The sequence below is a fragment of the Trichoplusia ni genome, chromosome 18 (assembly GCF_003590095.1).
Source record: "Trichoplusia ni isolate ovarian cell line Hi5 chromosome 18, tn1, whole genome shotgun sequence".
Lineage (NCBI taxonomy): Eukaryota > Metazoa > Arthropoda > Insecta > Lepidoptera > Noctuidae > Trichoplusia > Trichoplusia ni.
Genome location: NC_039495.1, coordinates 3610742 through 3638310, shown reverse-complemented (window position 1 = coordinate 3638310; position 27569 = coordinate 3610742). Strand labels below are relative to the sequence as shown.

The following is a 27569-nucleotide window of genomic DNA, read 5'->3' as shown; positions in this document are numbered from 1 at the left end:
GCGCTCACGCAGCCGTAGCCGTCGTAGTAGCGGAAATCGATCGCTGAGGGAGCGAGAACAAGATTTGGAGCGACAGCGACAGCGACTTCATCGCATGGAACACGTGCTTCAAGGGGAGCGTGACGCAGAACTACGGATGAGTCGTACCAAGCAGCAGCTGCGGATGTCTCATCGCAGTCCGCGTGCCAACTCCGACCATCGTGAACAGCGTGGTGACTCCGAGCGACGCGGATGGCGGCGCGAAGACTCCGTGCGTCGCGAATTGCGCCGCGACGATTACGAGCGTCGTCAGCACGATGCCGACTACGAGCCGCGGCAGAGCGACAGGAGGCCTTCGCGACACCAGCAGCGGGATCAACAAGGCCGCGACGCTAGCGTGGGGCGACGTTCAAGGTCATGTAGCCCTTCCTTCAGTACTAGAGATATTTACAAAATAATTCAGTCATTTAAAAATGATAAATCGTCACAGTCGTTTGAACAGAAAGCACATTTAAACAATAAACTTGACTATAAAAATATTTTACCGGAATTTGATCCTTCCACAAAAAATCAAAGAATGGACGCATGGTTAAAAAAGGTGAATGAATGTGCTTCTGTTTACGGCTGGGACGAAAGAACTACAATCCATTTCTCCATGCAGAAACTGCAAGGACTGGCCAAAACTTGGTACCAAAGTCTAACTACAATTCTTTATTCATGGACAGAGTGGCAAGATAAACTATTGAAAGCTTTCCCGTGCGAACAAAATTATGGCCAGTCCTTGGAGGACATGTTGAGACGGAGGAGTAGGTTTAGTGAACCAATTGAAAATTATTTTTATGAGAAACTTGCCCTACTCAATCAGTGTGAAATCAGTGGTAAACGTGCCGTCGACTGTATCATCCATGGTCTCACAGATAGGACGGCCAAATCTAGTGCCTTAGCTTTGCGATGCTCAGAACCTGACCAACTTCTACAGTTTTTACTAAGCAATAAGGACAACTTCAATCAAAATACTGCTAGAAACAAAACCTCTGACCACTCTAGTTCAGCTGACACTAATCAACAAAATAGAACTAACAGTACGGCAGGCGGTAATAGTTCGTTGTTTTGTTACAATTGTAAGGAGAAAGGGCACCCTTACCTGAAGTGCCCAAGCCAATACTCAAATGTAATACCTGTCACAAAATAGGACACAAAACTGAAAGTTGTCAATCAAAACCCGAAAATTCAACTACAAAACTAAATAATGTACCGAAAACAATGTGCATATCAAATTCGAATCCTAGTGCCAAGTACATAAAACGCGTACTAGTCAATGGCGTTTTTCTGGAAGCGTTCGTAGATTTAGGCAGTGAGGTTTCTTTAATCAGAGAAACTAGTTTTGGCAAATTAGGAGTCGAACATGACGGAATACCATCAATGATGAAAGGTTTCGGAAATGGAATTGTTCAGTCCTTAGGTTCAGTGTTACTTAAGTTATCGATCGATGACGTAGATGCTGTTGTGGTGTGTAAGATTGTGGACGACTGCTTACTCGAAAAACCGATGCTCATTGGCCAAACGTTTTCGGAGCAGCCTCATATTGTGGTATTTAAGGATGCGACTAAGTTGCAGTTCTTTAACCTTGCCACCGAAATACCATCTCATTGTTCCATTGATGATGAAGTTCGTCTAGAACAGGTTAGTTTTGTAGGGCATAGTACATTGTATGGTATCACAAGTGTACGGGCTGCAATGGAGACTAAATTTTGTGGCAACATATTATTGGATACGAAAATTGTAGGGAAACCAAGCGAACAGTATGTCGTACTAGGTGGTGTCTATCAGGCTAGAGACGGTATTTTGAACGCTATGATTATGCCCTGTTCTATCCCTTGTTCGCTGCGGAAAGCTTCTGTATTTGCTCGAGCTGCTAAGGTAAATGTTGTAGATTTTAATGGGGCAGTGTCTTCATCAGATACTCCCGTCGCCGCGGAATTTCATTGCGTTAGAAAAATTGAACAATGTCAAATAAAATGTGGGGATTTAGCGTCTCAGCAAGATCGAACCAAACTTTTAGAGTTACTTCAGCGATATGAACATTGTTTTGCTTTCGACCTTAAGGACTTAGGGTGTACTGATGTCACAGAAATGCAGATCGAACTTAATAGCGATCGTCCCGTGGTATACAGGCCTTACCGGCTCTCACATCACGAACGTGAGCAGGTCCGCGGTATGATAGACGAGATGTTAGATGCGGGAATCATTAGAGAATCTGTATCGAATTATGCCAGCCCCATTATCCTTGTTCGCAAGAGAGACGGCAAGACTCGTATGTGTGTTGACTATAGGATGCTCAACTCGGTGACTGTCAAGGAACGGTATCCATTACCAATCATTGAAGATGAGATGTCTCGTTTATCTGGTCAAGCGTGGTTCATTACGTTAGATTTAATGTCAGGCTATTACCAAGTTCCCATTGCCGAACGGCACAGACACCTCACAGCGTTTGTCACGCCAGACGGACAATACGAGTTTAATCGTGTACCGTTTGGTTTGGCCAACGCGCCGGCCGTCTTCCAGAGAATGATGAACCGCGTATTGGGTCCAGCGAGATTTGACAAAGCTACCGTTTATATTGATGATTTACTAATTTATGGGAGCAATTCTGATGAAGTTCTATTAAGACTTGAAGAAGTGTTACAGCTCTTAACTGATGCCAATCTCAAGTTGAATTTGTCCAAGTGTAGTTTTCTGCAAAATCAAATAGACTACTTAGGTTACGAAATTAGCTCCTCAGGAATGCGACCGGGTGAGGCCAAAATTCGATCTGTATCCAACTTTCCCAGGCCTCAAAACGTTCATGCAGTACGTCAATTCATAGGTCTGGTTAGCTATTTTAGAAAATTCATTCGAGGATTTGCTGAGTTGGCTTTTCCCCTTACCAAGCTACTGAAAAAGGACGCTAAGTGGGAGTGGGAGGTCAATCAAGAAGAGGCTTTCGAGGCACTTAAGGATATGTTAGTTAACAGACCGGTCCTTGCTATTTACGATCGTCATGCGGAGACTGAGCTGCACACGGACGCCAGTAGGATTGGAATCGGGGCAATCTTATTACAGCGTTCAGCTAGTGCAGAAGCGTTGAGACCAGTTGCTTACTACAGTCGACAGACAACTCCGGAGGAAAAGAACTTCCACTCGTATGAGCTTGAAACTCTTGCCGTAGTTTGTGCTCTGAGGAAGTTTCGAGTCTTCTTGATAGGTAAAGAGTTCAAGATTGTCACTGACTGTAGTGCTCTACGTTCCACATTTCTCAAACGTGACCTTGTACCCCGGATAGCTCGATGGTGGCTATCTCTACAAGAATTCGATTGTATCGTAGAGTATCGAGCTGGTGTAAAAATGGCACATGCGGATGCGTTGTCAAGAAACCCGGTAGATGATGCTGTTTTACAAAGTACTGGTCAGTGTCCTTCCATATTAGCAATCACTGATGAGGACTGGCTTCTTACTTTACAGCTAGGTGACACAGAGTTGGCTAGGATACGTGACATTGTTAATAGTGACCTAGATGCGAAGGGACTCGAGTATGTTAAGGACAATTATATCATCCGGGACAATAAGCTCTACAAATACTTGAACGGGGATAAAACGAATATTAGGTGGGTAGTACCAAAGGGTGCGAGGTGGCAGATTTGCAAGATGAACCACGATGACATAGGGCATGTTGGTTATGAAAAGACCTTAGACCGTATGAAAAGTCGATATTGGTTCTCTAAAATGTCGCGGTTCGTAAAAAAATACGTAGGATCTTGTATTGAATGTGCGTATGCGAAGAAAACCGCAACCACTCGCGAGGGGTTATTACACCCCATCATCAAAGTTGCAATCCCTTTTCATACCGTGCATATTGATCATATCGGACCATTCGTAAAGTCCAAAAGGGGCAACACTCATATATTAGTGGTCGTTGACTCTTTTACTAAATTTGTATTCATAAAAGCAGTCCGAAATACCAAAACCTTGAGTGTGATCAAAGTTCTTGAAGACATATTCGATACCTTCAGGTCCCCTGATAGGTTAGTAAGTGATCGTGGAAGTTGTTTTACCGCGCACTCTTTCAAAAGATTCTGTTTAGACAGGGGTATCAAACATATTTTAAACGCGGTGGCGAGCCCTAGAGCTAACGGACAGGTTGAAAGGTACAATCGCACTATATTAGACTCCCTAACCGCACAAAATCTGAAAGACGGTGAGAAAGACTGGGACAATAAGTTAGGAAAGATACAATGGGGCTTAAACAATACATTACAAAAAACAATAGGTAGGTCTCCAGCTGAGGTGATGTTCGGGTTGAAAATGAACAGTGAGAATAATCCTTCACTCAACGAAATAATAGATTTAAGTCAGGAACATTACGATATATCCGACATTCGAGAGGAAGTCAAAAATAGAATCGACCAAGAACAAGAGAAACAAAAGCAATATTATGACAAAGGCCGAAAATCGGCACGTACCTATAATAAAGGTGATTTAGTAAAAATAACCAAAACCAATTTTCAAAATAATGGCAAGAGTTCGAAGCTTTTACCTACATATGAGGGCCCATTCAGAGTTGTGAAAATTCTAGGACACGATCGCTATAAAGTTGCCCCTATTCCTGGATTTGAGGGGATGAGAAGTAAACGTAAGACTACGGTAGCCTCAGATAGGATGCAGCCATGGATACACATTGTTTCGTTAGAGCTTGATGATGACGACAACGAGATGGAGATTATGGATGACAAAAGTGATGATGAAACGCAGAACTCTTCTTAGATTTATCACAGATAGACTTCAACTGTTTAAGATTTTGCTATTGATTTTGCTACAAAATGATAATGAATTGTTTCAGGTCAAGTGCGAGAATGGATGGGTTCGCAACTTGATTCCGATACGATGTTGATTCATGGGTGATCAGAAGCGAGAATGGATGGGTTCGCTACCTGATGCCTGTGGTCAATTTATGATTTTGATTGGTTCATTAAAGGTACTAAGATTTAATTAAGATATTATACCCTCGAGAATGGATGGGTTCGAGGTTATTTTACAATGCATGGATCTATTTTAAATATTGATTGCTTAGAACTCGTTTGTTATTTTATTGTTTAGCTGCCAAGTAATACCTGATTCTATACTAAGTGCAACGTATGTTATGTTTAGAGTGTAATTCACAAAAAAAAGCTAAATCCTCTATATTAGGTTAGTATTGATAGGAAAATACTGTCTTTAAATTTTCCATACGAATGAGACAACCGGCCGTGTGTAAGGTTTTCAACGGTGGCGTGCATGGGACCATACACGTCATCAGGATGGTCGAGTGTAAGGTTTTATTTATTTTTAATACGAATTATAAAGATTGAAAGTTGTTAATTTGACTACTGTAAGGTTTTATTTATTTTTAATACGAATTATAAAGATTGAAAGATGTTAATTTGACTACTGTAAGGTTTTATTTATTTTTAATACGAATTATAAAGATTGAAAGATGTTAATTTGACTACTTTCCGATGACGGAACGTTTTTTTGTTGGCTGTTGGCGGGTCAACCAATTTTTGGGCGGGATTGATATTATTTTTGAATAGTGCGGAGAGTTATTAAAAGTACTGTTGATTAATATCACCTAGGTGTTATAACTTGTGTAAAACAATATCGATTGGAAAAATAAACAGTGTAATTTAAGTACAGTGTGGAGTTTGATTCGATATAACCTGTTATAAATTGAAGCAAATTAATGTCTACAGCTAAGGAAATTGAAACAAAAAATAAAAAAACTATCTTGTCTAATGCAGGAGGTGAAGAATTCTATTGAAGAATTCGCGAAAAAATAGTCATATATTTTATTGTACGCAGTAAGTAACGCCATCTATCTCAATCGGTAGACACTAATGCCCTTATACAACTTGCTGCCGACGTACTGGCCAGATGATTCTTCAAGTCTCCGTGTCCTTCGTTCTCCGCATGGGGGTGACAGTACAGTACTTTGAGGACAAGAAAACAAAATGTATGGAAAGTGGTGCCATCTATGCCACAGGGCAAGTCAACTAAGGCATAATATTCCCTTAAATATTACTAGATGCCGCTACAGTAACTGCTTTCTTCAAAATGTTATTCTTTTAATAATTTAATAAATATTATTTAATAAAAAGTAAACTAAAAAAAATTTAAAAAAAACTGAATCGCCTTTTCGGTCTTCAATTAATCTTATACGCAATTTTTATTTTGCTAATGACATGACAGCACTGATATGTTTTGAAAACTTTTCACTCAACGTTCGTTTCTTGTGCCGTGAGTTTACCAAGTTTTATTTTCGACTTATTTGCCTATTATTGACCATCGCGTGTTTTCTGGACCTCGAAACTGCTTCCTACGTATTTACTTGGCTTCTCGTGAACGGATACCGATGAATATATTTATTTCTCTTGACCCTGGCATCGTTTAATGGACTACGACGTGTGTTTACATTACTTGATTTAAAAATTTGGCTGCGTTTTTTACGGATTACGATGGCGAGATTACCGAAATACTCTCGCACTCATTGCTATTTTGGATGTGAAGAAGGAGGTAAGATGATTATTGATGATAGAATAAGTGATCTTATTGTAGGAACGATCCGATCGAAGTTTGTACTATTATATATCACTATATTTTTAAAACATAAATTTCACAACCTGCAATTAACTCATTCTTTCTAATTTCAGGTACATTACATCATTTTCCTAAGCCAGACTGTTATAAAGAAAGGTTTGAGATCTGGAAACAAGTTTTAGACGATGATATTATAATGAAAGGAGATACATACATCTACAACCAAATAAGACTATAAACATTTTGAGAAATACTACATAGGTAAAGGAACGGTATTAACGAGAAATGCAGTGCCAACCTTTTACACCAGCCTTATCCCATCAGGTAAATAAATATATTTGCATATTATAACATCCAATTTACATGTAAACAAATATGCAATTAACATTTTGGCAGATGTCTATTAAATGTATGAAATAACTGTGAAATCTGCCCCTAAGATGAACCACAGACCAACAAGTGCTGTTTCAATTTTATTTTCTGTCACCTAATCATCGCAAATGAAGTGCATTAACTGTCCTGTTGGTCTAGTGGCTAGTGTCTTTTAGTGCTATGCCAGAGGTTTTTGGTTTGATTCCCAATCAGGAGAAATATTTGTGTGATGAGCATCATCATTTTGTTCTGTGTCTGGGTGTAAATTATTTCTATATTTAGAAAGTATGTTTATCAGCTGTCTAGTATCCATAACACAAGTTCTGCTTAGCTTGGGACGAGACAACATTGTTTGATAGTTGTGAAATGTTATAATTATGTTAAAATACTTCTAAGTAGTCTTTTGTAGAATTGCACAATTATATTAATAGGTTTTAAAGTATGTGCTAAGTCTTTTCTAACAAGATTATTGCTACTTTCTAGATACCACCAGCTCATCTGCAGTTGCAGAAGTATCAGTTGAACCAGTCGCTTCAGTTTCAATGTTGGAGGATAAGGAAAAGGACATGGAGCAAACATTTGTAGAAGGTATGCAACTCATAATGAAAATCAGTTAAATGTTTTGATTATAAGTATTTTTTATCCATATAAATCATACATATATACTTTTTCTTGTGAATACATATATATACATATATATATTTTGAAATTGATTATATATATATTTTGCATAGGAACATAAATAACCACAAACATTAATGATGTATATATATATTTTTTTGTTTCAGAATGCAACATATTACTAGCTGAGTGTGAAGAAACTGTAGATTTATTGCTGATTTTTGATAAATTATTTGATTCATTTAATGGCCACTCACACCGTGATACAGCAAAAATACTCAAGGGATGTCTTAAAAACAAAACACCACATTTCCCATTCTGGGCAGAAATTAAACCTGTTTTTAAATCGAAAAATTCTATGAATTTGAAAAAATTGTAAAAAGTCAAGATGGGTCTCAAACAGTTAAATATGATGATTTATAAAATCTGATGATTTAGATTCTGATTTTGCAGTTGATTCCTTAATTTCAACAATGAGTCAAATTATTTTTAGTAATTTGATTTTGCATTCGGAAGCGAAGAAATATGTACCCTGGATATATAATAAAAAAACTAAATCTAATATATTTAAAAATTGTAATTGTATTGTTGATTTACTTCAACAAGAAATTGATCCTAATGCATTTAATTACATGATTGATTATACAAAAAAATCACATGTGATTCATTTATTAAATTACTTAATGAAATATATTTTATGATTGAGACTTGATCGCCCGAAATAATAAACTTAAAAAAATAATAATTGTGTTTTTTATAAATTGCAGATGTGATTTTTCAATTATTCAATGCGATGAACATAAATTGATTTTAACTAATTATATAATTAATTTGTTCATCAACTTAATTGTAAATAGTTGGTGTACGGGTGTAAATAGAATTTTAACAGGAAAAATTGCTGATTTTGATAATAACGATACTTAAATTACAAGCATACAATTTCTATAAAATTCATAAAAAAAGGAAATAATGTGAATGATATTTAAAACCTTATTGTTAATTAAATGATTTGATTGATTTAAATCATGTGATTTTTGATGGGTGGCCATTTCCAACCATCTACTTTATTTACATCGATAAATAAAATAGAAGGTTCTCAATTATACCCTTAATAATTTAAAAATGGTTTCTATTAATGTGAATTAATTGGTGATTGTAATATACCATAAGTGTATTATGAATGTTAGCCAATGAAATTAAACCATATTACGATTTTATTAGAGAATAATTTTTCTACAGAAAATCATATTACTTAGTAAATTATAATAGTAAAAATGTGTCAAAGTAAAAGTGGTTTAATTTCAATACGTTGTAGACGTTAATTAATAAATTGTATAAATTATCCGTATTTATAAATAAAGAAAAATCTTTATATTTTTGTTGTATTCTTTTTTCTCTTTAGTACATTTTATACACGGCAAAAATGCTGTACTATGCGTAACTACCTATAGCAACCTATAGATATTATGTAGATGAGTGCATACATACATATAGCTATAGATCGCTTCACAGACGCTAGCGCCATCTAGTTTACAGGGCAAGTAGTGAAAAAAAGAACTGATCTGTCAGTGTCTCATCTATACCAGTATTATATGTATTATCTATGGTTCTCCGTGACCAGCGCTGTAGAGCTACATGATCACGATTATTATTTAAAAGGTATAAGCAGAAATGTTTGAACATCATATTTCACGTGTAACATGAAGACCATGGCTCCAAAGGCTTGTCTTCGGAAATTCATTGGATAGTGTAGAATATTCCTCAAATAGTTAAGATTGCTTTACTTTTGGCTCTTCTAAGTTTATTAAAGTTTGTTACTTAGTCAACAATTTTAAGTTTTTGTTTAAGATACAGAGTATAACACAGAATACAAAAAATAAATCTTAATACTTCAATTACAGTATATAGGCACTTCTTTGAGTAAATAACTAGCTACTTTTGGTCAGCTAAATTCCCATCACAGTTTAAGCAGACAACCTTCATAAACTCGATAATCTAAAAACAATTTAAGTACCTACCTCCGATTAGATCATATTTTTCACCGTTCACCAGATTAACCTCAGAAGCCATGACCTTTACCATGCATTCCAGGAAGCTGGTGGCTTCGCACATGGAGATGAGTGGCATGATGCAAGACTCGTGATGGTAGCGGAGCGGGATCGCGCCCGGAGACAAGGCCGCCGAGATGCGTAACACGTCACTGTGACGTAGATGACCACTACTACGAGGAGAGAAGTCACTGGTTTCGCGAACGGTGATATTGAAGTCACTTATTATGGTATTAATGGCTTCATGTGCGTTTGTGTGTTGCTTTGCGTGTCAATTAGGAGGCTAGTATATTTTTTTTAAATAAATGCACACCTAATCATAATTTCATGGGTAAATTAATCTCTACTAAAAAACGAACTACAATAAGCATATAGATTGTATAAAGGTTTATTGTAAGCCTCCGTGGAATTAGTGTAGAGTGCCTTTATTTTAAAAAATTCAATAATATTCCGCTTAAAATGTAAGAATGTCCTTTTAAAGAAAAGCGGTAGCATTGGCTTGCAACTAGTTGAATATTTGGAGGGTATTTTTTTTTAATTAATGTTTTTGTAATACTGCTTGCAAATATGGCAAAATGGCAATATTGGCCAGGCTCTACTCCCTTATGATATCTAATATCAATTCATAAACATTATTTTTTTAAATACTACTGACTAAAACATTCAGATAATAGTGAGAGGTTCCCAAATCATTCTAAACTCGCAATAACAAAAGCATTCAAGTGAGTTTCGCAACCGTAGTACGACTCCAACTCTACAAATTCGAATTTAATATCCATTCCACTCAATGCCATTCACGTAAAGGCTAAATTCCTTTACCTGAGTAACAAAACTTAAGATTGTGAGTAAAACCTTCTCGAACAAGAGCCGTTCATATCGAAGTGAATTGCGTTCACTCGCAGTTCGGTCAGTCAGTTTCGTGCGTTCACTTGAGCGGACCTGTGTGGTTAACGGTCACAGAAATTAAAAAAAAGTGAGTGTTTTTCTATTATTACTATTGTTTTGTTATCTTTTTCAGGTAGGTGTGTTGTTGTATATGTGATGGTTAAGTTAATACCAAGTTGCGGACGTTTTCAATGATTTTCGTATGATAAATGTCAATTAATTTTGAAAAGTTCAGCTTGTTAACTTAAATGTTTTATTAAAATGGTTTTAGTTAATTTGTGTTCATGTTAATACACCTCTAAGTATATTGATGAACATTATTTTTCTTTTTAATTACCTAATACTTTGTTATTTATATACGTTAGTTTTCTTAGATTTTACCTTGTTAGCTGAATTAAATTTATTTCTTGTCATGTGAATAAGGTGATAGTTTGTCATCCCCTTCAATTTCTATAACAGTTAATTGTTATGAACTATGACTTTTTAAATCTGAACTTCAAGAAAACATTGTTGATAATATAATTGAAGTGAAGGATTCATACTTTAAACTTTCGAGATCCTAATTAGAAACATTTTCACATTGAGCAAATGGGAAAAGCTAATCCAGATATTGATCAATTTAATTTACATCAAAAGTAATTGACGTAATCCAATTTCCGCCAATCAATTGATTGATTGGATTCATATTAATTGAATTAATTACCTCCAATTATTTTCATCGCAACGTGTTACAGTCTCTGTCTAACCACACTGACCTTACTCTGTAACTTCGTACCTCAAGGACGGTGATAGCCGCTGTGTCTAACCGCATTGCCACTATCACTATGACATGTGAACATGACACTTTAGCACTTATTCTTTCAAAATAACTGACCTTAAGGTCGTCGTGAACGTTTTTTGTCTCTCTAACAGCTGTCTCTCGCTCGTGTTTCATCATTAGTATTTTGTGTTATTTGTCTTTCTTTAACTGCGTGTAAAGTGATAGACTGGCGTGGATCCGAACGTAGAGATTGATCGAAGTGATGGTCGTTTTCTGTAGTTTATTGTAGAGGTGCAAGTAATTGTTTGTGAGTAAGTAGTTTGTGTGGTAATTAATCCTGTTTGCTTTATTCTCACTATATATATATATATATTTATGCGATCTTCTTGATAGCCGTATGGAATAGGTCACCACGCCAAACCTACTTTTTTATCCCCTTTTAGTGTATGTTTCATGAATACTTATTGTGAGTTGTGCATTTTTTCGTTAGGGCAGGAATCGTTTTTTTTTTCAAAACAACTTCGCTATCGGCTTTATTCCTCACAGTGCTACATTATTCTACATATCTGGCCATCACAACTCCACCCCTTTTACTGGAAGATTGTATCCAGCGAGAGACAACGCGCCTGTTGCCGATGGTGGTACCACGGAATCACAATAGCGTGATTTGTGAGATTACCACCCTCATATACAAGAATGTTAGCCGGTATTGCATAGTCCTAGTGCCTATGTAACGTAATGTCGTACTGACCCTAATGTTCAGTGACCGGATTCATGCGCGACGGTGGTGATTCGAACCAAGCTAATGCCAAAGATACTCTGACATCTGACGTAAATACCAATGTGGTGTTTTCAATGGCACGTGAAGATTCTTAACAGAGTGCTGGTGTAACTGAATTATCACTAATTAGACTTGAGTTTTAAATAGACATTTACCGTTTACAAGCAAATGAATCCAACAATAAATAACCTCATGTTAACACAAAAGTTTTGGCAACCGGCAAAATAGATTGGTTCAAGAAACTATAAGTCAGAGCATGGGTTAAAATTTCGTTAATAAATAAGTCAGTTTAGGTAAAGTCTGAAATAGCGAGACTAGTTTAATATGAGTTGCAACACTTGCAACACATCACATCTGATTTTAATCGGTGATGATATATAGCCACACTTGCTTAAAGTAGACCCTATAAGTTTATAAGATAAGTATGCAATGGGCAGTATTTATTTTATATTACGAGTATGTGTTTACCATAATTTTTATCACACCTATTTCGTTTTGCAGTCGCTCAAATAGAATATATAGCACAAGTATAAAGTTTGGCATTATTTTCTCGTCTTTTTATAAATAACAATTCTTGACAACCCAATCACGTTAATTTTTAATGAACATCAGTATTTATTTTCTAAAGAAATTTGAATGTTTTAAATTATAATAATAACCTTCATCATTTATCAAATACTATACTAGTCACTTGTCGGTAGACCGACTTTAGTTTCTTCGCTAATTTCGGGTACATGACCGACCACGCAAACGCAGCAATGTAGCAATCCTAGATTTTATCTGCTTAATAAATGCCTCGTATAAAAACAGACAGGTTTGTATAAATAATGTGTGATCGAAGAGTGAATATCGCTCATCTGTCAAGGTCGAAAGCACGAGTTTACGTAAAGGTGAGACACGCATCCGGTTTGTTACCACACTGTTCGCATTAGAACAGAGATACTCAAAGTTTGCGAAAATTAAAAATATTGATTATCAATCATGTGTCCAAATTCCACTTGAACAACCAAAACGTTTATCCTTTCTTTCTCGGGGTCCCTCTAAATGCTTGATTTCTTGTCAGGTGTGACTTTTAAACGGTGCCCGGGGTATCCATACCAAAACGTCACACCAAAACTCTTATTCAAACACTTTAATGGCCTATTTCTACTTTTCTGTGCAGTGGAACAGACGGAATGGATAAAGAAAAAGGAGAAGTTTCTCCTTTTCCGTTCCACTGCAAAATAAAGCTTTATCTCCCCCTCCTCTATTTTCTTTCCTATTTTATCATTTTTTTGTTTCAAATTGTGTGCCCGTTTTTACCGAAACGGTCAAAGTAATTGCAACATCTTCCGAATTTGCGATTATTAAAATATTAATGTAGACACCAACCAGACTATTCTTTAACTCAGGTATTCTTAGCATGTAGTAATCCGTGAGTATTTTCCTCAGATGTTCATTCTCGCAGTTCATTTTACAAGCATACTTTTTAAACCGCAGACCTAAACTTATGCAAAGCCATTGCACCGAATTGCACGACTAACCCGTTTCCATAGTGTCGCCTTTCTCAAGATATTGGCGCCTGGAAAATCTTGTCTAACTTAGTATTACTTTCCTCATTCAATCCGGTTCTAGGCAATTAATAATTCTTGGATTGATTTGTATTTTATGATTGTAATCGGTTACGCCATCCACAGGTGTTATTGTCATTCGATTTACTTTCAATTAATGTGCAAAACATCAGCCAGACACGAATCCTAGAACTCAATATAGGAATCAGTTTTAGACATTAAAATATTATAAAAAAACATCTTATTAATATTACCGTTCAAATTATTTTTTTGCATTCAGCTATTTAGGAATTTTCGACTGGTCAAAGCCAAAACTTTAATAAAAATTTGTACTCTTCTGGTAAACTTTAATAAAGACTGGAAGAAACATTTAATTAAGCAAATTTGTTTAGTATATCATCACTGCTATCATATGTTGTATGCGTTTAAATATTTACTAAGAAGATTAGCTGTAGACATAGTATGGAAGTCAAAGCCATACCCAATACGAATAATATGTTTCAGAAAAAAATAATATTATAAAAGATATCATGGTTTAAAATTAATGGTCAAAAACTTGGTCGAATTTGTGTTTACCTGAAAGATATGAGGGTCCGAAACTTCAACATCCAAAATTATTGGTTTTAAAATCATTAACGAGACCGGACTAGGTAATAAGAGGCAAACTCAAATGCCAATTTATGAAGACCTCTAAAGGACTAATATCATAACAGATTCAGAGGTCATTGCTAATATTCTCAAATGTCACCTTAATTTGTAATAACCTGTAAAGGTCTGTCCTGTCAGAGAGCGCTAACCTCAAATATTTTCTATATTTTATGTGAGGTATGCTAATTTTGGCCCAACAACTTGTTTGTGGGGATATATATCTTCAATGATTGGCGGAAGAAATTGAGGAATTTTTATTATTTCATCCATTTTCGTAGAAATCCCATATATAGGAAATTTAAAAACCGGCCTTTTTATTATTTAGCGCGTTTATTGTCCATTTCTTTAAATGTCAAGTCAGTCTTTATTAAAGTCGGTACATGACTATGTAAGTACGTGTGTTAGGATATTATTTATTCAAATAATTATATACATTAGTAAAACGCCCGATCAAGCGAAACATACAGTAAACGTGTAGGTACGAGCAGGCGTGGGAACATTTAGTAACAAGAATGATGTAAAATTAAATAACACTATCGAATAGCAGCGAGGGGCAATTTGTTTTAGTGGTCATAAATATAGGTTCTTGATCATTATTTGTGTAGTAGGGTTGTTAGTCCGGATTTATCTATTTTATTTATTTCTTAAATCCAAAAATGCATAGAATTTGCACTATTTTATTCTTTCTTTGGTTAGTAAATTGATTCTTTTATCTCTGTTCATGGAAATTATACAGCCTATGTCTAGTCTGGTGGGCCAAGCGGTCTGAGACCGACAGTCATGTCTTAATCCTACTTATATTGTAAATGCGAAAGTTTTTACGTGTGGATGTTTGTTTCTCTTATTTTATATATCGTTAAAATTATCATACAAGTTCATACCCAATATACTGAATAGGAGACCATTCGAGCACATGAGCATCTTTGCACCACACAACGGTCTGTACAAGAACTGCTTGATGCAATCGCTATGACAAGTTTCAAGCCATCTTCTGATGGCACGGATAGTCGATTGTTCCGTCGTAGGTTCGATTTGTAAAGCACCCCACGACACAAGGAATAAATTTCTCAGAGCAGTTCTTTATAACTCATACACGATCCACACGATGCGTGATGTCATGATAATCCCCATGAGGATGGTGATGGTGTAACACCATCATGATCTCAAGTTCGTGCGCCACGTGACAGGTGGCGCTCCTGCCATTATCTGCATCTCACAGCACGTGTAATTATAGAAGCACGTGCTCGAACTCACGACTCTCCACAAGGACTTTGATAATGAGTATGGGAAGATTCTTCACAAGTGTGGGATTGAGTAAAGATTAAGATGTTATGAGGTCTTTAGGATTGGAGTCTTTGTGGAAATAAAAGCTGAAGGCACCGTGGAAATATACAACCGGTGGAAGTAGCAGTAATTAATTTACTTGTTCACATTTTGTATCTTATCATTATTAAACCAGTATTTTTTGTTCGAGAACAGTTTCTGTAATACTCAATGATCATCTTCGTTTACGCTCACAATTTTCCTTTTTCTATTATTCCTTTGCACCTGTCGACTACGTTACCGTATACTTTGTATATTCGAAAAGCTTCGATTGCAATACTTTCTCTCGCTCTCAAGGAGAAAACATCATACAAATAGTAATGTGTTTTAATACTGTGTGTTTCCCGGAAACCACCTATAGCCGCAGGTTCCATCTGTCATGTAGATCATGAACTAAATACGCTACTTGAATAGTAAGCTCACTGATATAGACCGCCGACAAAAGTACATTGACAATTACTAGTGATTTATAAACTGCGTAATTTTACATGCATGTTATGAACTTAATATTCTCAGTTTTAATCTTCCAACATCCCTTATTTTCTATTCTACCTAATAACTCCCTAACATGCATATTTAAAATCTAAAGCCTCCGAGAGTTGTCTTTAACATTTTGTCCGAGTTGATGAAAGAGAATTTCCAGTGTCCAATGTTTGCCGAAAAAATATTGTTTTATTTTTTTAAGGACAAAACAACTCATATTTAAAAATTTTCAGCGATCTTTTGTGTTTCTCTGTCTAAGTTCTGCAGTTCTGTTTCTAAAGTTCTGAAAGATTTTGTTCACAACCTAGACTACCTCTTTGACCAAGTCTGTCCATCTTAGATTTCGATCTTCATAGATACATTATCTATGAGCCCTCCACAAATGATGCGCAAAATTGTCTGTCGGAGCGGATCGTTGCCCAACAGCGCGGCGTGAGGCAACGCCACGATAACATCTATACGTGTTGCAACTATATTGTGCGCGCTTTTTTTGCACTGCAGTGTAGCCGGAACTAAGTAACGTTCATTGAATATTATTCATAAGCTAGTTTCTCACACACAAAACGTTTATTGTGTGTTTTTGTGTATGTTAGGTAGTAGCTGTAATGGATTGTTGAATTACCTCAACTTATTTATTGGATACAAATTATATTATTTTATATTTATATATAAAATTAACAGGAGGAGCTCGTGGCTAAGCTATAACCGCATAAGTGATTCGATCACAGGTTAAGCTATGCTTGACGCGGTTGGTCCGTAGATGGGTGACCATCTTTGTCATAACGAGTTCCTCCGTGTTTCGGAAGGCACGTTAAATTGTGGGTCCCGGCTGTTATTCCTATATCTTTGACAGTCGTTACAGATAGTCAGAAGCTGAAAAAGTTTGACAGCCAGTCTAACCAAGGGGTATCGTGTCGCCCAGGTAACTGGGTTGAGGAGGTCGGATAGGCAGTCGCTCCTTGTAAAACACTGGTACTTAGCTGAAACCGGTTGGACTGGTAGCCGACCCCATCATAGTTGGGAAAAGGCTAGGCAGAGGATAACTTTGCTTTATTAAATTCTACTGTTCTTTGTACTATCGATATAGCTCTCCCTTTCTGGGCACAGGCCCCTTTCTGTACGCGATTTGAGATTCCTGCAATTTTGATAAAGGATTCCTAACGATGTTTTCGTTCACCATGGTGTCTGAATACCTTATAAAATACATAAAGGTTTGCAAAAGTCACATGGGTATGAATTGAATGCGTTTGTTTGAGGCACTCTACACGTCGGGTTCGCTATGAATCTATTATTAGTCAACTATTATGTCGAAATAATGTATTTAATTCTAGTAATGCAAATAAAGCTCACGTAGAGCTGATTGTCGCAACTCATAAAACTAGTTTTATGCGATAATCACTCGTCGTTTAATTAAATACATTTAAGAATAGTTGTGTAGTTATCAATTAACATCTTTATAGTTTGCAAGTATGATTAAATTGATTTGTTATCTGAATGCTGTGACCCAACTTGGGGTTGGTATGTGTGTATAGGCATCATGGGTTTGGGTTCTGGGAAGAAACTTCCTGCACTATGTTTTGCTGTAACCAGAAAGAAACCAAGCAGAAGAATGAGGGAATATTAGATTTCTAAGTAATAGATTTCTTAGAATGTCTTGCACACTGCACTACACATAATTCAAAAGTGAAGCCCTCCATTATATGCTGGCGTAGCATGCAGCCTTGTATATTGGAAATTTGCCCACAATACTGTCCTTTTGTCCTCAAAGCTTCGTTCCTTTCTAGGTCATGTGGTTAAGTTATACAAAGTATTTCATTAGTTTCAACTTGAAATGACGACCAACATCTAAAAAGAACTGAGGAATTAAAAATTTTAGAAAACTTTTATTTTTCTTGTTTTTATAGAAGTCGAAAATTTGCGACACCGAAAAGTCTACCAGTTAAATAGGATAGGAAATTGATGTCAAGATACACATGGCCAATTTTCTAGCGTGTTCTCATAGTAAACACTAAAACTAATCATAACAAATCATAGAAAGTGGGCTCGCCCACCTGTCTGTCTGTCAGTATGTATTGTTCCGCCCATCGCGAACAGTAGGATGAGCTATTCATCACCAGTCATGAATAACACATGTTTAACTTGTAGTTAGTCATCGATTTACATACACACGTAATAAGGCCAAATTAACAAATTATAGTTATGAAAATTTTGCTAAAACTTATTCTGATCAAACTCAACACCCACACATGCAGTCATGCACAGTCATGTTGAAATACTCTGCAAGGAGTTGCAGAGTATTGGGCCAGGATGTAATAGTTACCAATGATTACAACTGAGACAGTTACACTGGATTGGTGTTTCGGCAAAACAATTGACTATCGTTAAAAATGAAGCGAAAGTAAATAAAAAACATATTTTAACATATTTCAGCTATTCGTTTTGGGAGTATAGAGAAGGTTTACAAAAATGACACGAGAATGATTTACAGTAGTATCTGAATACCAAAACCAAACCACAATTCATATTTATGATTGATCAAATACTAAGCGCATTCGCGGATATTAGCAATTACTAAAAAAACAAGGAAACTCAATCATAAGTAACACGTTGAACGGGTTTACGATCGTGAGTGCACGTATATCACGTAAATGTTACGATACACACACAATTAACTTATTAAACGATATAAAAACAATATGTCTGCCTAATTAAACGGCTGTCGAAATGCTGAATAATGCCTGAAAATGTATTCGAATCCTGAAGGCTGGAATAATTAGTGCTTTACTTTTTCATTTGAGTTTAGTAATTAAATACAATTTATGATCGTAGCCTCAAGCAGGGTTACTCAAATCGGCTTAATCGATTGGCATTTTATTTTGTCAAAAGAGTGAAATGTTGAGAAAGCAGCAGCAATGTTGGTTTGAAGTAATAGATACAATTTTGACTTCAATACCAGTTAACTCACACGTATTTATCGGGATCGCGCGACTAGTGTCGGCTCCAAAAAATGCCTTTCTCGGGCGAACGGCAAACTGGACTGTATGTCAAATTACACTTGATGCCTTGCCTGAAGTAACCCTGCCACTTATAGCATAGAAACCTTCTCAGAATACCTTTGCATATAATTAAAACAATAAATAACACTCGAATCAATTACCTAGAGAGCGTGACCCTGACTTTGTTTCTCAGAGGTCGCTTTGTTAGGAAACACCGGCGCCAGGCCGCCGTCAGAAAAACTGTCGCGATAAAAACCTACTTATTATAACTACATATGACGAATGTGATTTTTATTTGTAACACTCTACTAATACTTATGATGAAACTGAGAGAGTTTTGATAAAAACAAAAAATGGACAACTTGTTCTGCCATCCCTATTACTAAGCCATGCAGTGATCGTCTTCTCGTTTTACTTGATCCTGGTTTATCAATCAAGTGTTACACTTAACTTATTCGATCCCGGCAATCCATTTATGTGAAAACACAATTCTGTCGAATCGTCTGACGAGTACCTACTTTCATCGCTTAGTAAGGCTGGACAAAATTTTTACGACTCTTCTCAAGACTTGGAGCCAAACTTAACCAAAGATGATGTCCTCATAATAATTTCAAATTTGATTACAATAAGGACCGGCTTAAGCTCCAACTTAAAAGACCTATAAAACTTATTTGGGCTTCAAAACCATAACATTTTCAACATTGTGCAAAAATCCCACGCTCCACATTAAGTACCAAAAAGTTGCTAAATCATAATTTCATAAGGATATCCGTTCTAAATGTGTACCAGAACTGGTTCGTTTCGTAAATTGTGGCAAAGGGTGGGCAGAGCTCTCACCAGCCGACCACTTGACCTGCAATTTTTCTTAATGTCTTTCTTTGGGAGGGAAACCGTCAAATAACTCCTGCTTTGGGTTGAGCGGCAGGGAGTGCCAGACTCCTACTGACTAAAACCCACCCATGTCCGTTGCCTTGCTCATCGTGTACCGGGGCAACGGTAATCGCTTCGGACAATCCCGCTGCCCCAGATTCCTAATGCCTGGCTTTAATTAACCTGGTAGGTTACACAGTGAGGAGGTGGTAGGAAAGACGGCAATTTGCCATAATTTGAATTGAAGACTGTTTTTATTACTTTGGGGTCTTAAAATGTACTTTTCAATTCAATGAACCCATATTGTCTCATTAGTTACATTATTCTCATAGTTCAGGTTGTTCCTTCAAATATTAACCTAAAAAAGGCTGCTAGCGTTTAATTTTGGTAGCTTTGGCAGCATCATTGCCGCCTTCTTTACTTTTTCTGAAATAATTTTACCAAGAGCCATTTATGTATGTCAAACTTAAATGTTTTGTTGTTGTAGCCCTTAGCAGCTGTTTCGAATCTATTAAACAAATCAGATCTTCTATAGAGTTACAAAAGTGAGAGACCAGTCTCAGGTGGTCCTAATCGATTCGCCAACAATTTCAATAGCAAGCGTGTATCTCGGTCGAGTGGCGCAACACAACTGCCTAGACTGCGATCTGTTCCGGATACAAAACACAATTGTTACACACAACCTGCGGATCGATCGGTATAATATTACCAAATTCTATATACATCGCTCTGTTTATTCGTAACTTTATCTAATAGATTATCTGAAGAGAGCAATGGATAGTAAACAACGTTAAGATGTTGTATTATATGGTCTCTGTGAATGATATGGATTTCAACAGTACTAAATCACACCTTCTTTATGGGACTAGAAAGTGTTTATTCAAAGTGTTATCAATTTACATCTATTTGTTTCCAAATTGTAGATTGTATCTCAGTAATTGTTTGTTGGGTAATCACCAATGATTTTCATAAATGGGTTATGTCGGATCGATAATCTAATCTCGGCAATCATAATGAAAGGAATATTGAACTTATCCATAATCACTATTATCATTCTTAATCCCGATTTATGTACTTATATAACCTCTGATTTCCAAACCACCAGCACCTAATTTCGTACAAGCACTCACAACTAAGTTTGGTACTAAGTATTACAAAACTGCGACTCGCATGTTGTCGACTATTATTACTTGGTGTCCAAAACTTGTTAAAATATATTTCAAAGTTATTTTTATATCGGGCTGTGAAGAAAAGTGAGTGCCATGCGTGCGCGCCGGTCAAGGCCGGCCTGGCCGACTGATCTCGATACGGCGCCCAATTGTCAGTAAGATGTACCTCACTCATTCTCAATATTAGGTGCAAGACTTTTTAATACCACCTGCAAAAAGGGCAAATGTCCTCAAAAGTCGTAGAATCTGATATGAATTGAGTCAATTTAACGCAATTTATTACGCAGTAAATATATATGAAAATCGGGTTTTCTGTGGAACTGGTCGAGCCTCCAGTCGATTTTTATTTTTATAATAAATGTCACTCGTTGCACATTATTCCTATAAAGTACTATATTGTTTTAAACGCAATGTCCTTAAAACAATAAAAAGCAACGTGTTTGGAATGTCTCTGGCGCCAGCGGAATGGAGGAAATCCCCGCGTTAAGGTTACAACTGTCAAAATGTTTACCACATCGAAGGCTGCCCACTATCAATCGAGTTTGAGAAACTATTTTAATTTAATATACCTAATATGTGATATAGTGTGAGAGGATATACACTTGATAATAGCTTATTAAACTTTACAAGCCAACTACATGGATCAAGTTCTAAGTATTGTTTTATACATAAATTCAGAACGACACAAAATCTGGTTATTGGTTATCTCATTGAATTAACATAAGATACACGAGAAAATCTAGAATTACGTGAAGAACCAAAACATGTTTACTTTAGTAAACTACTCATTAATTACGCATAAAATAACATCCGTCAAAATAATGATCACTTAAAGAAACCTTTAAGTATCAAACACATGAAGACACAAACAAGCTAACAATTAATTATATTTATTAGGCTCTAAATCTGACGATGACTACATACCGCGCAGTTCCTGCAACATTACCATAATACCGAGAAACCATTAAAATGATCATCAATTAATAAATGATGGTGGAAACACAAAGGTATAAGGATATGCATTAAAACTAAGATAAGGGTATGCATGGAGGTTCTAGCCGGTTCTTCTACATAGGAGTGACAGTCTGGAACCATGCACCTTAAGTCATTTATGACGTTTTAAAAGTGCCTGGAAAACGACCTTTTGTAATAAACACTTTTGTTTTTAATTTTGATTTTTAATTTGATTTTGAAGTGATGAAGAACTCTTGGAATTGATGAGAGAAAACAGTTTTTTTTTCTGACATAGATATGATGTCTTGCTAGATAGACCAATTTATTGTCTGGAAAGTTGCTATCTTATGTGGATCTGGTCACAATTGTCTTTTTATAAAATGTAAGTGTAAAAAGACAATTCGGACCAGACCAAAACGCACTTACAAAACTAGTATGACATAGATTAGTTTATAATACTGAAGTAACGCCTCATCTTACTATTACCCCAATCACAGAACGCCACGCTTGTCATATTATGAACGAACTCAGTCAAACAAGTAAATAACACAATAAATCCAAATTTTTCGCGCCTCTCCGCTCTGTGCATGCATCGCGCCGCAAAGGTCAGGGGAACTGGTTTCCAACTCGCCTATACTGGCGAGATTCCTCTAATGTTGCTTACCTCATTTGTGTATTAGAGAGATGATTTTTGAAGGATTTGAGGATAAATATTTTGGGTGGTAAAACCTTAAACTGAAGATATATCACACATCAGATGTATCACCGTCAAACTTTGTCTGGCCTGGGCAAATTTGTTAATCTAAACCAGCCAGGGCGCCACCTAAACGTGACATACTACAATTATATAGGTACGTAAAGAGTCGCAAGGATCTGATAAAAACGAATTCTTATCAACGAATAAAAATTAATAACTAACATAATCGTAATCACCATCTCAGCTGATGTCAGCCAAAGCAGTTTCGGATGTTTGTACGTTACTTAGCGTATGATTATAAATGATCAACAGAGACCGTTTAGCTCAGCAAAAAAACTTCAAGATAATGATTACGATATTCAATAACTACTCAATGTTTAACAAGTTTTGGAACCAAAACATTATTTTGACTGCTTGGACAGCCAATAGTATGAGGTCACCACGCGAAAACCAATGTGCGCGACGTGACGTAGGTCCAATCACTGCGTAGGATGAGCGTTTGTGTGATCCACGATTGCTTGTCCCGAATCTTTGTGCATGTGAGTTGAATGTTTGTGAATCCCACCGCAAACAAGAATAACATTACTTAGCGCGGGAGAAAAATAAAGAAAAATAAATCTGTAGGATCTATCAAAATGCCTTAAAACCACAACACATACCAACATCTCACCAGCTCCTTATATTTCCAGATGCTGTGCCCCACGCTGTTCCTGGCTACCCTGGCGCTGGCCAGCTGCGACGTGTCCCACCTGAGCAGCGGCAGCAGCACTCCGGAGCCGCCGCCGCACCCCTACGTGTTCTCGTATACCGCCGGCCGGTACCCCGGACACGCCGACAGGCAGCACACCGAGGTCAGCGATGGAAGTGGAGTCGTTAAAGGTGAGGGGAGATACGTAGATAACGGGAGAGAGAAGATATTTGAAAGAATTTTTATATACTAATGAGCATGCTTTGAATAGAATTTGCATTAAAAATATGAGTAATTACAGTAATGCTGTTTAAAAACATCAAATATATAAGAATAATGGTACCTAAAAATATCGAAAACACCTGAATTTATGAAAAAATACGCTTGACCACCAAATAGTTATAGTTCTTATCTAATTATTTAAATTTATTCATACGTTCCTTACTTCAGATATATGCGTGCTGTAAATAATGAAATCTCTTCTTTTTATCGATTGGATAGCAACAATTTATTTATACTTATAAATAAATTTATATCTGAACCACAAAAATTTAAAGTAATTTTGATCTTGATACAAATTCACCACACATTTAATTCTTGCATAAATTATGAATGTTCTAATCAATTTTTTGTCTGTGTGACCTTTGCAAATAAGATAGAAACCAGTTTTACAACAGGTCAATATAATTCATTACTCGGATATACAAAAATGTTAACAAGCGTGAAAATGTTGCAGACATCACAACAAAATATCTTATTATGGGCAATAAGGAAAGATTAATAATAAGTAATTAAACTATTTGAATTTACATACTGTTTCTACTTAGTCTGAAGATCAGCTAGCTTCAGGAATGGAAGCTGACGGAATCGCTTACACTTCTTTAATAATAGTTTCATTTAGCATTACTTAATGAGAGACAACAGTTATTTTCTGCTAAAAAGTAAAAATGTAAGAACCACTTGGTAGGAATTTCTTTTAAAATAGCAGCACTCTAGATCCTCTTTTATGATTTGTGTTTACTGCTTTGTGTGTACAAAAATATCAAATACATTTATAAAAAACTGATAAACAAGCAACGTAATTATTAGTAAAAAGCAATCACACTCGTAATATTATATTAAAACGGATTAAATAGCCCAACAGGTACCGCCCAACGACAATAGATACCATCTATACATTGTTGCAATAACAAATTAAGTAACACTACTTTCAAACGAGATATTAACAAGGAATTTGCGTAAATACTCCTGCTCTAATATACTAATCTGATCTGTCTCCACCCATAAGGAAGAGAAATCTCAGCTTTTTCTTACCATAACCTCTTAAATTGGGCTGTTATAACCGTGTAAGTGGGATAGCGCGATACACGTGGTAGAGTCTCGTCTCGCTTTCTCAGAAACAAAAGTAATACTTCAAGAGGTCGTGGTAGTGTGCACCTGTCTTTTAATCTAGATTTTATTAACGCATAATTCTGTTCACGTACGTAAAGTCGAGACATGTTCTGACAAAAGACCAATTAGCTTTATTTATAGTAGAGTATATAATTGCCATTCAAGACCCGTTTGTTTGATATTCGCCGTAGTGTTAGTAAGCTGTATGAATAGATTTCGTATTCTTAGACAGATTTTTTTCTATTTACTAAACGGATCAGGTATTTTTACATATGTTTATTTTTAAAACCCGAAATGTATGTATTTACGTCACAAGTAAATAATATTTAATGGTTGGTGCTTCGATCCACAAAAAACAATTGAGAACGTATTTTATTGTTTTGTCCATTTACCACTTGGTTTTCGGTAAAATATATTCTTCCTATTTACAATAAAATCAATATATAAGGACCAAAGTACAAAATTAAGTAAAAAAATCGGAACCTTTTCTTTCTTTTTAATGATTAATTCGATCTTTTTTAACTTTTCAGGGTCGTACTCCTACGTAGACCCGTCGCACAAAGTCCGCACGGTGGACTACGTGGCGGACCAGCAGGGCTTCCACCCGGTGCTGAGCGACGCGCCCCCGGACCACCCGAGCGACTCCGAGTCCGTGGCGCGCGCCAAGGACCGCCACTTCCAGCTCTACGCCAAGATCGCTGAAGAACACGCCAACCCACACCCTGAACGTGAGCAATGTTGAACTTTTAACATTTACTAGAATTTATTCCTGGTTACCATTTATTTCGTGTTTTCTGGATCTTTCTGCCCCATTATCTGCCCAGTATAAAGTTTCGTTTATTAAATTCAGGGATTCGCAATGCATTTATCAAGCAGAGACCTAAGTCAAAAGGATGCATCTCAACCTGCAAGCTATTATATTCTTTACAAAAGATTTACAGTTAGAACTGCTTACTTTTTGGGGCTGTTTGGATCTTTAAGACCATCGCTTGTGCTCCTTTTATGAGATTATTTATACTTTAGTATGAGTGCAACTAATTTCTTCATGCATTAATACCTTGCTTTTTTTCTTAAAAAAAACTACTCCCGCAGTAAGGAATTTAATCCTTGTGTCGCGGGGGGTTTACAAACATACAACTCACATGCACAGAGACACCCAGACTCAGAACAAGCATTCGTGGATCACACAAATGCTTCTCTTACGCGGGACACGACGCGCACATTGGGTTTGGCGTCATGACCTCAAGCACTCGGCTATCCATGCAGTCTGTACTTTACACCATGATTCCTCTCTTCCAGTGATCTCGTCTCCCCGCGAGACGCAAGCAGTGGCCGCGGCTCGCGTGAAGCACGCCGAGCTGTTCCGAGTGATCGCGGAGCAGCACGCGCGCATCGCCGCCGAGAGAGAGGCTCTGCTCAGGGAGGAGGAGGAAAAACAACACCTGCAGGAACTCGGACAGTAGGACTTCAGCCGGTACATCCACAGACTTTCCCAGCCTTTGTTCTGACACCAGATGCATAGAAAGCTAGAAATTATCACATTTGCATCATTTGTTGTTGTATCAAGTTCAGCTCAGCTCTTAAGACTCAATAATATCACTAACTTCTCGAACTATAAACTAATCTAAGCGCTTGTGAAAATGGCCATATTTTGAAGAGTTGCGTGATTTTGACTTGTTATTTTAAAGTACACGAGTAATACACTTGTCTAGACGACTTTATTGCAACCGTTTCTAGCAAGCCATTTCAAGCTACAAAGCAGAATCTAGATTAACTTATTTATTTAAAAAAGTTGTTAATGCCGTGCTTAACATGGACACAGAGCCACTATACAATCTGAGCACTTTTTCTAGCTTTCTATAGTGTTTGAACAGGCAGAAAAATGACTTCATGATCATCAAATATGGAATAGCTTTAAACTTAGGACAATTCTCAATGTCTTGAATGTGATTGGTTGTAATTACCGCAACTTGGAATTGCATTTATTGGTATTTGAAAACGATGAAAGATGATGATATTTATAAGTGTTTTGCTTCTGTGATAAGTATCTTCAAATTTGCTCAATTTTACCACATACCTATACTTGAAATTTTATCTAAAGCATATCTTCTTCAATCTCTGTGACAATTAAAACTAAAATATACATTCAGGCTTTGCTTCGGCAATTAGTACTTAATTATAATAATTCTTGAACGCTTTCCATATTTGATAAAACGACTGCAGTGATACTCTAATACAAAATTGTTACATATTTTTAATTATTTATATAAGTACCTACACTTTTCGATATTTTTTTAGTTACTAAATACTCTTTTTACACATCATTTTAAATCTTTATGTTTGGAGTGGGTCCTAAATCGATGTTAACGCCATCTGTTGTTAAAACGAGAAAAGATATACTGTATAGTTACCCGTCATTGTGAATAATACCAACTATATGTAAGATTGTATATAAAATATTAAATATAAGTATTTTAATAATACTCTCGCTCGAATTGCCATATTAAAAAACCAATTTGATATTATTTCTAGTACTCGTATGTATTAAGAATAAATTTTGTATTTTTGTAATGTTTTTTTGTACGAAAACATCTCAATATAAAAAAGGAATAGTTTTAATTTTTCTCGCTTTGTTTTAATTTCCTTTCGTCCCCATAATAAAATCTTGCTTTTCAGAATCTAAAAATATCACTTTGAGACATGTTAGAAAAAAATTTGGTCCTTTGAGTCGACTAGTTGCAGAA

The 27569-nt window shown here is 36.3% G+C and overlaps 1 protein-coding gene across 1 annotated transcript; it reads left to right on the top strand.

Moving 5' to 3' along the window:
- The first annotated feature begins 10524 nt into the window (after positions 1–10524).
- Positions 10525–27449, top strand: LOC113502950 (cuticle protein 16.8-like). The gene is made up of 4 exons (XM_026884712.1): positions 10525–10602; positions 23435–23624; positions 25356–25553; positions 26125–27449. The coding sequence occupies exons 2-4, from the start codon at positions 23435–23437 to the stop codon at positions 26286–26288; spliced, it is 552 nt and encodes a 183-aa protein (XP_026740513.1). The 5' UTR covers positions 10525–10602; the 3' UTR covers positions 26289–27449.
- Positions 27450–27569: the final 120 nt, after the last annotated feature.